The 13,388-nt window shown below is 41.0% G+C and overlaps 1 protein-coding gene across 2 annotated transcripts in view; it reads right to left on the bottom strand.

Annotated features, from left to right (window-relative positions):
* The window catches only part of LOC136442187 (angiopoietin-1 receptor-like), a 37,283-nt gene extending 23,926 nt beyond the window's left edge, over positions 1-13,357 (bottom strand). For both annotated transcript variants that reach the window (XM_066438922.1, XM_066438921.1), the window contains exons 1-8: positions 12,965-13,357; positions 5,985-6,100; positions 4,322-4,529; positions 3,534-3,785; positions 1,846-1,977; positions 1,337-1,498; positions 808-945; positions 70-201 (exon numbers count right to left, since the gene is read on the bottom strand). In XM_066438922.1, coding sequence (XP_066295019.1) covers positions 70-201; positions 808-945; positions 1,337-1,498; positions 1,846-1,977; positions 3,534-3,785; positions 4,322-4,529; positions 5,985-6,100; positions 12,965-13,091 — 1,267 coding nt within the window. In that variant the 5' untranslated portion in view covers positions 13,092-13,357. The remainder of the gene's footprint in view (positions 1-69; positions 202-807; positions 946-1,336; positions 1,499-1,845; positions 1,978-3,533; positions 3,786-4,321; positions 4,530-5,984; positions 6,101-12,964) is intronic.
* Positions 13,358-13,388: the final 31 nt, after the last annotated feature.

The raw sequence follows: 13,388 nt of genomic DNA, 5'->3' as shown, positions 1-13,388 counted from the left end.
GACGTTAATCTGGAATGTTTTTTAGACATTCACACGTTTTGCGGTACAACAATACACAAAATTTCCCACCCTGACAGGCTGGTCCGGTCCACCCTGGCGCGCATGCGCCTGGACAGCTGCCGTTGAACCGGTTACAGGGTACGTCATCCTCACAGTGGCATGTGTTCTCACAGTTGACACCAAACTTGCCTGGGTCGCACTCTAAAGATTGGGGAGGGGGGTAGAGTGTATGTGGCATGGTTAGAGTCATAGAGGTGGGGTTTCAGTTGAAAACGTAACACGTACACGTTTCATTATAAAAAAGATTGTAAAAGAATCACGCTCAATTTACAGAAGCAAGCACTTTGCAAAGACTTGCCTGAGGATGATCCTGTCAACGATACATTTTTTTCACTGTCATCAGGATCATCCTGTCAACAATGCAATTCTTTTTTATCATCTCAAACCCCATTTTTGGTCAAAATGTATCAAAAAGTGAAATTGCAATGTCTGAGGTACTGAAGAGCCTCCAAATCAATTTTCGGTGCAACAAGTCTCAGCGTCAGCTGTTTCTATTTAATTTGCTCACGAGGTCTTTTTTCCTTGTTACATCTTATGTTAGCCGTTTGTAAGCTAGAAGGAGTCAGTTCTATCATTCCAGACACACAAAGACACACACAAGAACATCAGTACGCCAGGCTTATCCAGTGAGTTGAAAAGCTTTCATAGCTTCAAAATTTTGCGATACCAGGGCTTGGAAACAAAAGACTAATTTAACACTACGCAAATAGTAAACATCTCTCCGACTCAGCGACAGATAGAACTAACCGTGTTGACAGTACGGGCCTTCGGTCCAGCCTTCTGCGCATTGATCCGGACAAGCTCCAGTGAAGCGGTTGCAGGGAACGTCATCCAGGCAGTGACACGTCTCGGTACACCCTGCGCCAAATGTGCCATTTTTGCACGCTAAAGGACACAAAGATATGAGTAAGTTTTTAATAAAAGAGATACGTTTTTTGCAAGAACAGTAACCGAGCTATCAACATAAGTCTAAAGATAAAATATGACTGGGTTGCCCAAAGGCATCGTTTGTGACAGCTGCCATTTTTGTTTGTTGAACCTGATTTGTAGAGTTGCATATAATTACGCGACTGCAATAATAGAATGTACAAATGTTTCACTTTGGCGAAACACACCAGCTTCTTGGGCAAGCGGCGCGGCAGAAGCTGATTGTATTTCACTAAAGACCTGCCACACCTAACATTTGCATATCTAGTTGCAAGCTCGCTGTTTACAGCAAGCCAGCATGCCAAGGCGAGCAATACTTTCGTCATGGTCAAAATTCCTAAAGACCTACCCTCTGTACAGTCGAGGCCCTTGAAGCCTGTGTTACAGCTTGACCCATACGGGTCCGGTAAGCAGAAGACGAAGTACTTGCAGGCGTCGTCGCCATCCGCGTTGAAGTTTGGTCGGTTGCACTGGTGCTGGCAGGACCGCCCGAACTTTCTGGCCCCACATGCTGAAATATGAGGGTTGTTTTCTTCATTATTTGTTTGCTTTATCTTCTTCGGTATGAGGTATAGATCAAGGTTAAGGTTACATAGCTTGCCACATGCGTGTTTATCATTAGATAATACCACTAGTCCGTTTCTGCATAACTAACAGATGAGAGGGCGACATTGTAAGTTATGATGCTATGCTATTTCCTACTTCTAAAATATCTCGCAAACTAAGGACAACAAGATGTTGTCAAAATCAATTACCAAGGAAAGCGTGGGTGCGTAGAATATTTAGAATTTTTCGCAATTCAATCGCATTACTATACTAACGGCTCCACCCCTGAGGCTTCACCAAAAAAAGTCTTACGTCTTTCGCAAGTGGGTCCCGCGAAGCCAATGGCGCAGATGCATTCTCCGTTCTCTGGGTCACAAATGCCGCCGTTGTAGCACTTGGGACAGTCCTGCTTACAGTCAGCCCCCCACTTTCCGCCCGGACAGGCTGCGGGGACGATTTGACAATGCAACGTGTGGGTATAAGGTCGTTTACCATTCCGAGTACGCATGCGCAGCGACATGTATTGTGGGTAATATGTCAAAGGTGAAGGTCACGTCTGTGCAAGTCGTCAGAAAAGAAAACTGGAGTGGTATGGCCACGTGTCACATTCGTGACGAGGTCTTAGTACGGTCCGATGTTTTGATTGAATCTATTTCGTACTTTATTTATTTATTTATTGTGAAATGCAACAATACATTACACCGACTCTTAAGGCAGCGTAGCTGATATTGGAGAGTCGACATGTATGGACAGACAGATACATAAGCAATGGAAAATACATGTACAGTAGTTTCTACAATCAATCAATAAACATCATCCTACAATATATATTAACATTGTTGATTCATATGATGAACATGCATGAATACATTATTATATACATGAGAAAAAAGAGATAAGGAAGTGCGTTTGGAGGTCAGAGGTCATTTAGAGGAAAGGTGAACTGATAACTGATTTTTTACTTTAGTATTTGAGATTCGGTCTTTGTATGTGATCCCTAGAACTTTCCTGAAGCATTTCCGAGTAACGTCGACGTGGCGTAACGGTTAGAGCGTTAAACTCGGAATCAATAGGTCCCGAGTTCGATACTCACCATGCCCCACCGAGCCTACTCGGCTAATCTGTGAAACTGTGTGCCAAAAAACACACTGCGGATTTGGTTGCCGATGTGCCAACATCTAGCACATTTGCCACTTGAGAACCGTTAAAATTATTTCTGGAAGCAGGGCAAGAAACATCTCACTGTTTGAAATATGTCATGTGGTCCCTATAGCTTATATTCATGAGTCCGTATCCCACCGCTGGCACCATGTTATGTTTTGTGGTCCTACATTCGTTGTGTCAATCTAACGACGCAGAAATGACATCTACAGTTTAGCTGGCTCCGAGTTTTACTCCGATTGCCATGTCATGTGAGGCGTTATGATACAATCTTGCTTGGGGTGCTAAAGGTTTCTTAGGTCACAGTCTTTTGATGATACTCTAGTGCAAGTTGTTGTGATGGCGGTTTTAAAAGTATGCCTAACAGGCCGCTAGGAGGCCCAAACTTACACAACTTACTTCCTGTGGCATGAACTATCTACCACACAAAAATCATGACCATAGCACTTCACGCACATAAATATTCCCCCAAATTTTGAAGCTCCGCTTCAGTACCTTAGGTACCCACTAGAAGGCCCATTATCGAACTTGACCTTCCTTTCTGTAAACCCTACCTATCCAGTAAATATCATACAGAACCATCAACAGCTTCTCGAGTTATGCTGGCGACATACAATTACACATTCACACAAAGCCCGCTGCAGTACCGACGGAAAATGCCAGGGAAACCATTTTTGAACTGGACCTCCGTTCCCACAACATCGACACACCTGTAAAAATTATGAAGATCCATCAACGTTTCCGTCACTTTTTTTGCCTACATAGTAGTAATTGCGGATGGTGACTTGAATGTGTAACGTTAACGGATGGTAACTTGAATGTGTAACGTTTACACTCACCTCTGACGACCAGTCTGGTGATACCCTGTAGAGCTGTGTTCCTCTCACTGTTAGTCCGGTAACATTCGTACACCCCGCAGGAGTCGGTGGTGACCTTGTTCAAGGTCAGGTTCAAGGTGCGTGTCCCCAGCATCAACTCCTCGTTTCTCCGCCAATAGACTCCTCTCTCCTCAGGCTCCTGGGACAGCATCTGGATCGTGACGTTCTCTCCCACGTTCGCTCTCTGACAAATCGTGACTGGCTTGATGGGAGCTGAAAAGCGTTGTCAAATCGTAATCATATTCATCTCCATGGTAACGTAAAACGTATGATTATAATAATGAAAGTTTATTTGCAAGGTCTTGCCCAAGGACTTATATTGCAACACGAAACAATGTATATGAATCAATGTATATGAAACTGTATGTAAAAAAAAGGAATGCAGTAAGTGCAAGTTAACAATGCAAGTTGAAACTGAAACAATTGACTTTTCTAAAACTACTACGGAATACAATCTAAGCTTTTTGGGTTTGACTTTTTTTTTGGAAGCAGTGGAAGACGAAGTGACCCACTTGTCTGCAATAAGTGATCATACGTGGGGTTTGAGATGTTAACAGACCAGGGTTGTAGTTCTTCTTCAGTAAACGTTTGAACATTGTGGCTTCTTGAATTGAAAAAAAAACTATTATAATAGCTCTTTTCTTTCCTGCTCATTAAAGGGGCGGTTCGAGATAAAGTGTATCTCGTCTTATACTTATTTGGACATACAGTAGTAATTTCCCTTCTTGCAAAAATAAATCAAACGTTACCAAATTTGGACATCTTGACGGTTAGAATTCGAAAGGTTGATCCGTCGTCCAGCTGTAGCTCGGTGAAGAAGGAGCCGATCCTGAAGTCCTGGGCGATCCTCACCAGAGTGAACATGGACCCGGGCCAGTCAAGCTGAGGGAAGATGAACTCGAGAGTTCTCCACAGGTCGTTGTTAAACCGTTCGTAGTTTAGCCCAATGTTCGTCTCCTAAAGAGGTGGTGCAATACAACTTTTCTCATTGATTATGTAAATTACAAACTGATTTGCATAATAAGTATCTTTGAAAGATAGTAACTCAAGGTTCCGGGTCGGAGTTCAATTGTGACCGGGGTTGGGTCATGACCCGGTAATCTGCCGGAAGTGCGTGGTCGTCACCCTGATTTCTGCCCGAGATTGCTTGGTGATGGTTTTAGCTGTGCATGAATATTTTGAATCTTCTGAAAAGCCCGTGAGTTGTAGTATTTTGGGGCGCGGTGCAGTTGGTTCGCTATCGAAGCCTTTTTTGTATAAGTCCGCGGCAACGGTGATGTGGTTTTCTCGCCTGATGACCCAAATAGCATCGTTTTTAATGCATTTTTACCGAATTTGCGTCATCGGAGATTGCGAAAAAGTTATCACATGACTTTTTTATTTTTTTCATTTTTCGGGGACACCATTTACTAAGCTTTCTCAGCATATATGTCGTGACCTCGGGAAAACTCGTTTTTTCCGAGCAGATTCGATCAAAAAAGTGTAAAAAAATTATATTTTTCGGGTGCCAAATTTACATTTTACTATGGTTTCTACCCAAAATAAAGGGACAACGGACAATACCGATAAATACATCGGAAAACAGCAGAAAACTGCTTTTCGACCATGTGATTACATTTTCCGTCCTACTTTTCTCGGCGGAATTGTAGCCCGTCGACCTGAGGGTGTCGGCCTACATACGAAATCGCAAAAAAAAACTCCGGTCCGAGACCTCAAGAAGGGATTGACAGATCATCATGATTTTTGGTATGTGAATAGGTCGAGTGATGATTTACATAATCAGATACTTATTATGCAAATCATCACTCGACCTATTCACATACCAAAAATCATGATGATCCGTCAACCCCTTCTTGAGTTATTCTCTTTCAAAGTCTGGAACAAAAATGGGCCCTGCAGTTCCTAAAACATCCCCCACCACGCCCAAACTTTTACAACTTACTTTCTGCCCCTTACTCGTCTCATCCAGGACACGAGATATCAAAATCGTTCGTAGTCCAGCCCAATGTTCGTCTCCTAAAGAGGTGGTACAACGCAGCGGACGTATAAACTTTCCTCATTAATTATGTAAATTACAAACTGATTTGCATAATAAGTATCTGATTTTGTAAATCATCACTCGAGCTATTCACATACCAAAAATCATGATGATCCGTCAACTCCTTCTTGAGTTATTCTCTATCAAAGTCTGCAACAAAAATGGCCCCTGCAGTTCCAGATATCAAAATCGGTAGTTCTGCTGCAGTATCATAACAAGCCACAAGGGGGGCAAAATATGATCATTTCCAGGTTCCCGTCCCGAAGAAACTAACAGAAATATCATAATTCTATCCCAAACGTACATTATCGATGTTGGTACCTTCAATGTACAATTTGAAATTCTACACATGACCAATACAAAAACCTGCCTACCCTTCCAAATGAAATTCTCTGCGGGGGGTGATCCGTTACGCATTTCAAATAGGTCGGTCCCGTCAAATAGTCGATGCAAGGATACTCGTTCACCAACGTCACTTCCGGTTGAGCGTCTGGAGAAAGTACACAGAACAAAAGATATCGATATGATTCATATATTTTTGTAGAATCTTACAATGAACATGTTACAGTAACTTTTATAATGTCAATGCATGACCTTCAACCAAATACGTTGATCGCCAGAATGTCAACGAATATCAAAACCGTCTGACCGAGTGTATTTTCACCTGTAAAAACAATCCTGAAGTAATTATGGTGTAAATATGAATAAATGAAATTATGGTGTTTACGGTTTGGGCTAAGGTGGTAAGGTCTTTACCAGGAATAATAATTTCTTTAAGTCCTGTTTCCATTTATGTCCAGGCAGTTGTTTATTGTAACACTAGGTAGTATCTAACCAAGGCAGTGTAGCTGGCCGGAGCTTAACCTCTGCTTGGAGAGTACGTAGTTGGCCATAGCTTACAGTGACTGTACCACACCTTCAAAATGGGGGTGTCTTTCTCTAATATTACATTATCTAGAAATACTACTGCGGTACCCAAAATCAGCGTACATTAATATTATCTCGCCGATACTAGCAGACGACATGCCAAAGTCCATACAAATGCATCAAAGTGATCTTGAGTTATAGCTCCGAACGCTCAAAATATTAACCACAATACCCCAGTTGGCAAAATAAGATGAGGACAGGAGTCGGTGACCTGCGACCATGGGCATCCCCTTAAAGGAGTCCTAAAGTCCAGAGGGAGGAACTATTTTCCAAAAGATGATAATTTTAGGAGGTAAAATTTGATATTTTTTACAGTATGCGATAAAGTACCCACTAGTTCTGTGCGCATCAAAAAGCATCCAGTATTCTACTAAATTCCCCAGGTGACCCTCTATTTTCTAATTAATTAAATTAAAAAAACCTCCACTGCACGAAATGGCCTCGTATCCCGGCGTATACGTACAGGGATTCCTCCGGAAATATTCCATATCCCGGTGCGGATTTAGCGTATCCGTTAGTTTTAACGGATACGCTAAATCCGCACCGGGATATGGAATATTTCCGGAGGAATCCCTCTACGTATACGCCGGGATACGAGGCCATTTCGTGCAGTGCTCAGCCTATGACATTACAGTGTGCAGACTTACAATGTGCTTGACAATGACTGACAAAAGTTAGATTATAAAAAGAATGTCAGGGTGGTTAAGAAAAACTCGTCTTGCTGTGTGTTCTTTTACATCTTCTCAACAATTGGCCTTCTTATTGTGCTTAACCAACCTCATTTATGCCAAAAATATTTACGATTAAAGATGTATGTTTACGCAAAGGGAATACATGGGTAGGGTCTGCACGGGTTTGATGAGTATCATATTGTTTAAAAAAAACACCTTGTGCAATTCACCACAAGCAGAATTCTGTAAAAAGTCGTCGGATTATGTATTTATTGATACATAATCTAGCGGAAAATAACACCGCCCTCTGGAGTGTAGGACTCCTTTAAAGGAAAGCTACACCAAAAATTGAAAATCCTTCTATGCCGTGCTTAGTATATTCCAAAGTCAAGTTCTTATTTCAAGTTAGTTCACATAAGTCCGTCATAGTTCTTGGATTTTCGATCGTATGCAACTTATGCCGTGCTGACGCCTTCTCACCTCATAATTGAATTGTATGACGTCAGTGTTCTAGATTTTTCACCTGATGATTGAATTATATTACGTCAGTGTTCAGTGTACCATAATCATCAGATGAGAAGGCGTCAGCACGGCATAAGTTGCAAATGGTGGAACCGTGGAAGATCCCAAAACTATGACGGACTTATGTGAAACAACTTGAAGTAAGAATTTGACTTTGGAATATATCAAGCATAGCATAGTAGGATTTTCAATTTTTTGTGAATTTTTCCTTTAAGTGTGACCAAGTAAACCATTTTCCCGTCATTTCGATACACCACCATTAATGATTTAAAAAACCTCTCAACCAAAGCTAGACCACAGAGACCGACGTTCAAATTAGGCTATGTTGATTTGATTACATGGATGACATTCGCGCGCGCATCAATTTTCGCCGCTCCCCCCCCCCCCAAGATTTGGACTATACTGTACTGTAAATCGTGCAAAGCAGCTGCAAAATGATCAAATAGATGCCATTCATTTTTTAAAATTTTATTTGCACGCTTGCATAAGTTTTGGGGGTTCCCAGAGGCCTTATACATAGCAATTCTCCGAGGACTTCATACAGGAATTAGCACACAAGTGGGACACTCCGTCTACTTCACTCTCAATAATTTTACCTCGACATCCGGACTTCTATTGCTTTCGGAAATGCTGTAAGTATTACTTGGAACGCCAAGGCCACTTGTAAAAAATTCAGCTGGCAGTAGAGGGGGACCTTGAACGATAGATCTGTCATTTTTTGGTCCCTGTTCTAAATATCAGTCCACTTACTTCAATTGTCAAGATTCCCAACTTCACGGGGATTTTCCTACCCGTATTGCCTCTCGAGAACGGGTCTTCGAGTGTTTCTCGACTTCAGAACAGGTGGCCAACAAGTGACCCTTTTTGGGTGTTCAACTACCATGTAAAATCACCACAAAAGAGTCAAAGACGCGTTGAAAATCGATATTAAGCAAAAAAGCATCGTTGTTTTCTCCCCACGCGAGCAATTCACCCCATACACTCCATCCCATCATGGCGGTAAACATCCGGGTACTACACCATGGACATGGCGGCTGCCAATTTTGAAAAGCGCATGCGCACACCTATAGATCGTTTTTTTTCAGGGCGAGAGTGTACGACCAATCGACACTGTTGATATATGAAAACCCATATAAAAGCTGTCGCAGTAAAGTTTAAAGCACAACGGACGTGACAATTTTAACATTTATGACGAAATACCAGTCTGGAGAATATCATTTAGCTGCTGTGACACCCTAGTTGCTTAACCGCACTTGGCTAACTCTTAGTACCAAAGATTTTGGACATGGCTTTTCCAAAAAAGTTCTGTGAAAAAAAGGTCCAAATCATCAATAAAAACATAACTAAAGAACATTATGGGGGTTGTTCATCCGCTCTATCTTGTTAACCTTTTATAAAACAATATGTTTTTCCATTATGTTCTGTATCCGAAAACTAAAAAAAAACATTTTAGAGACTTGATAAATGCTTTGTATTGAGAGTTTGTGGCCACACTTAACTACACAATTTCATAGGTCTACATATTTTATGTAATACATAATCATAGAGAAGGTATCCTCTTTGACGTTTTACAGCAACATGTTACAATGTAAGTCGAATGCGTATGGGTCATTTGATTGTGAAATTAGCCATTGTAATTTTGTCGATTTTGTCATTGTACATGTTTACAGACAGAAAGAAAACTACTCTCCTCTTAACATCACAAAACCCACACATTACAGAAAATGTGGGATCATTCGTCTTCCACTGTCTAGGAAAAATAAGTCAAACCCAAATAAGATAGAATTTAGTGTTAGTATTTAGACTAGACTAGTCACATGCTATATTGTTATCAATTGTCTGTCCGTCCTTTCATGTTACATGTACTTGCAATTAGCCTACGGGCAAGAACTTGCAAGAAACTAAACTTATTGTATACCATGTATACGCTAGAAAGTACCTAACATTTGTTATGTTTTAGTAAAGCACATGGTTCTGTTAAAAGCACAGGCTACAATGTATTATTACATAGCATCAGGCTATTGAAATCATCCGAAGTGCCACGATTTTGTATTTGAGAGGTCATGTCGGCAGCTTTGTCCTCACAGCTTTGTCTCAAGTGTACGAAGGCGCTGATATGCTGAATTGGTTTGGATGAAAGCAATCTACGACGTCGAATCATCAGTATAACATACCATCAGATTCATGATTATAGAATAATCTAAGATAAGACAAGAGCTTCTAGTGCTACCGATCGTGACCAAGATATTTGTATTGCAATGACGTTAAAACTCTCGGCTATAGTCTCAACACATGGATGAGATTACCATCGCTTGTTGGGGGAATCGTTTCACTTAAGTGCAGGGATAAAGTCAGTATAAGCATTCATTTCAAACTATACCCAGTATAAGTATTCATTTCAAACTATACCTAAAATATACTATATTGCCTTGTATAATTAAATCAGAAAGTAGTTGATAGAAGGGAGGGGATAAACGGTGCTCTGAACATTGAACACTGACAACTGATACTGAACTCTCACACTAACTTAGATACCATAGATAAGGCTTCATGGATGTAAACTATTGTTTTATGTATGTCATTAATTGAAAGTCAACTTGCCTGAAGGTAATCGTTTCACTTAAGTGCATGGATAAAGTCAGTATAAGCATTCATTTCAAACTATACCTAACCACATATTGCCTTGTATAATTAAATCAGAACATAGCTGATAGCAGGGAGGGGATAAAAGGTGCTGGCACTCGCACTGTCTGAAAATGAAGAATCTTGGCATCGCCAAAAACCTATACTCTAAACATTGAACACTGACAACTGATACTGAACTCTCACACTAATTTAGATACCATAGATAAGGCTTTATGGGTGTAAACTATTGCTTTATGTCATTAATTGATAGTCAAGTTGCCTGAAGGCTTATTGCAAGTACATGGTAGAAATTTAGGGGACGGAAATATGACAATGCACAGCGATTGACATGATTGAAAAAAGAGACTTCTCAAATACTAGTGTTGGCTATATCAAAACATGTTGGGTTTGACTTCAGAGGAAGACGAAAAAGCCATGCTTTTTTAGGATTTGTTGGGTTCTGCGATGTAAAATTCATAGTCAAATTCCATGTTCTGTATTGTCTTTGCCAGCAGTGATAGCTCTTTCAAGCAACCACTGGCTAGTTGGGATGTTCTGGCTGTCACAGTCCAACTAACTAATAACTAAATAGATAGAAATAAAAGGTTGTTTAACTGCTACTTTACAAACGATACAAAATAAGCATCGCGTAGAAGAGGCCTAGGCATTAGCAATGGTTAGCTAAGAAAGCATGACGATTTTGTCCCATCAAGGTATAGTGTGTTTGTAAGGGGTGTAGGTAGTTGTTGTGGCCTTGGTCTTGATGTAGTGTCCCTTACGAGTTCGTTAGTATAGCTGTAATGTTAGTGGTACGCTCAACCCAAGGACTGACGCCGGAGTCGCTACATTTTGAAGACGTGGATCTGTATTCTCTCTCTCTGTCCTCTCTCTACACTGAGACACCGCTCCAGACTAACTTCTAGTACATGGCTCTCTTTCATTTATATGCTTTCTATCCGCCTTCATAACTATTTCTAAGAAAAGGTACATTCTTCTACTGTCATCATGAGTCATTTCCTCTAGATGGCACTGGGCAGTCCCAAATAAGGCAATGTCCACAAGGAAGCATGCTCTGCCCCCTGGAGAGAAGGTCATTATTTCTCACCAGGTCATTTACTCAGGCCATCGTCTAAAGAACAGTACCGCCTACACTAATTTCTTAGATCAGATCATCAGAACAGATGTCATCATAAGGAAATCTTGGAAAGTACCGGGAACTCAGCTATATTATGATACAATGCTATCGCACCCTATTACATGTTATCTATACACCGCACGAAAAGTGAGATTTGCCAATTGTGTTTAATGCTAGGTAAGTCTTGTAACGGTTGCTTTTGGTATCCTGTGTTATAATCAACCATTGTCAGACCTACCTGGTATTTATCGCTATTGTTAAGGCTACCATTCCCGTGCCATAACTACCTTGGACATGATAACATAGTAGTTTGAGTAACACATGGATTTGGATATGCAGAGTTCACTCAAAAAATTGATAGATATGAAAAATACATACAGAAAATAATACTAGTATTCTGGCACCGTACATCGCCTAACGCAGCCAATACCAGATTTTGTTATTATTAATTTGGTAAATCCCACTTTTCGTGCGGTGCTGTCACTGGTGTTCACCGTAAGCTTTATGATCATGCTCAACTTGTATTGTCTATTTGTTTAATAATATATCATGCCCCACAATGTAGGATAAAGAGAATTAGACCAATCTCAACAAGGAGCATTAGGTTAATATAACGAAGGGCATTGCAAGTGTTTTTTCTAGATGTTGAATAAATGCCCATTTCGTATCGTCGGCGCGAACTGAGTTATAATTTCTTTATCATTTGCAGGCACGTGTCAAAATTGCGCTGAGCGACCTATTATGGTAAACCAAAGAACTATATCTGTGTGTAGTTATCATTTTTGAAAAGCTTAATTAATCATCAAGGACCAAAAGAACGGGACGATTATAGTAATAGGCGCTGATGATTTTTTCTGGGTGTTTTGATCATCATGATATCCTGCATTTATGCCATTACTTTCAAATTGATGATATTTACCGCTCACTACTTCAAACCGCCCAACAAAATGGCGCATGGAGACACACTTGCCCTGTATTGTTCGTAACAAATCTTTTCATATTCTCCCATTGTCGAAACAGTAGTGCTATAGGACAAATACGGAACATCCTACAGATGTGAGAGATCGTTTTATACTGTGGCTATGATATTTGGGTTGTGGAAAGACAGTAAAAGCTTGAAAACAGGGGATGAATCATAGGAATGTAGTCACCGGATGGAGGTGCTTGATTGTCGGCGGGCATGAGGAAAATACCTTTCAACTACGTGCTGTTAGAAAACGTACTCTGTTGAACGCAATCTTAACGTAAACATTCAATGTTGCTCTAGTCCATCGTACATGTCTTTTGTCATGATTGTTAACGTTGTTCTCTCAGTCTTGTTCTGCCAAATGTTGGCGTTAAACAATCAAAGAACTTTGAAAAACGACTGTCCTGCCGGAAGTGGCCATGTTCGGTATGACAACACGGTCCAATGCGTCAGAAGAACAAGTCGCACAAAAACAAACAAACTAAAAGCGAGTTCCGCTTTCCTCACCTGAAGTGTGACGTGTGGCCAGTCCGAAGATGATCAGAGCAAGTAATCTCCACCTGTGGGCCATCCTCGCGTTGTAACGCGGTCTAAATCTGCTGTAAAACTGTGAAAACGCGGTTGTGGCGGCCATTATATTCTGGTGGCGGAGGCTGTCGTCAGTCTTTTGAGCTGAACGAGAGCGTTCCGCGCGGTGGACACACGATGGAGCATGAGCATCTATCCAAACGTTTCAAATTCAAGTCTACTCTTCAGTTGGAGGCCGACAATGGCGCGGGGTGCGCCACGCTTGTGTGGGTAAAGTTGGTAGTGGAAACGATCACTTCATGACTAACCTCGCAGGCCAGATGTAGGAGTTTTCACTCGTCGGTTATGACTGGTCAACTTGGAAGAAGCAATATCCAAGTGGATGTATGGCTTTTTTGTTGGT

This window comes from Branchiostoma lanceolatum, chromosome 9, assembly GCF_035083965.1.
Source record: "Branchiostoma lanceolatum isolate klBraLanc5 chromosome 9, klBraLanc5.hap2, whole genome shotgun sequence".
NCBI classification, from domain to species: domain Eukaryota; kingdom Metazoa; phylum Chordata; class Leptocardii; order Amphioxiformes; family Branchiostomatidae; genus Branchiostoma; species Branchiostoma lanceolatum.
This window is presented reverse-complemented; position numbering and strand designations above follow the sequence as displayed.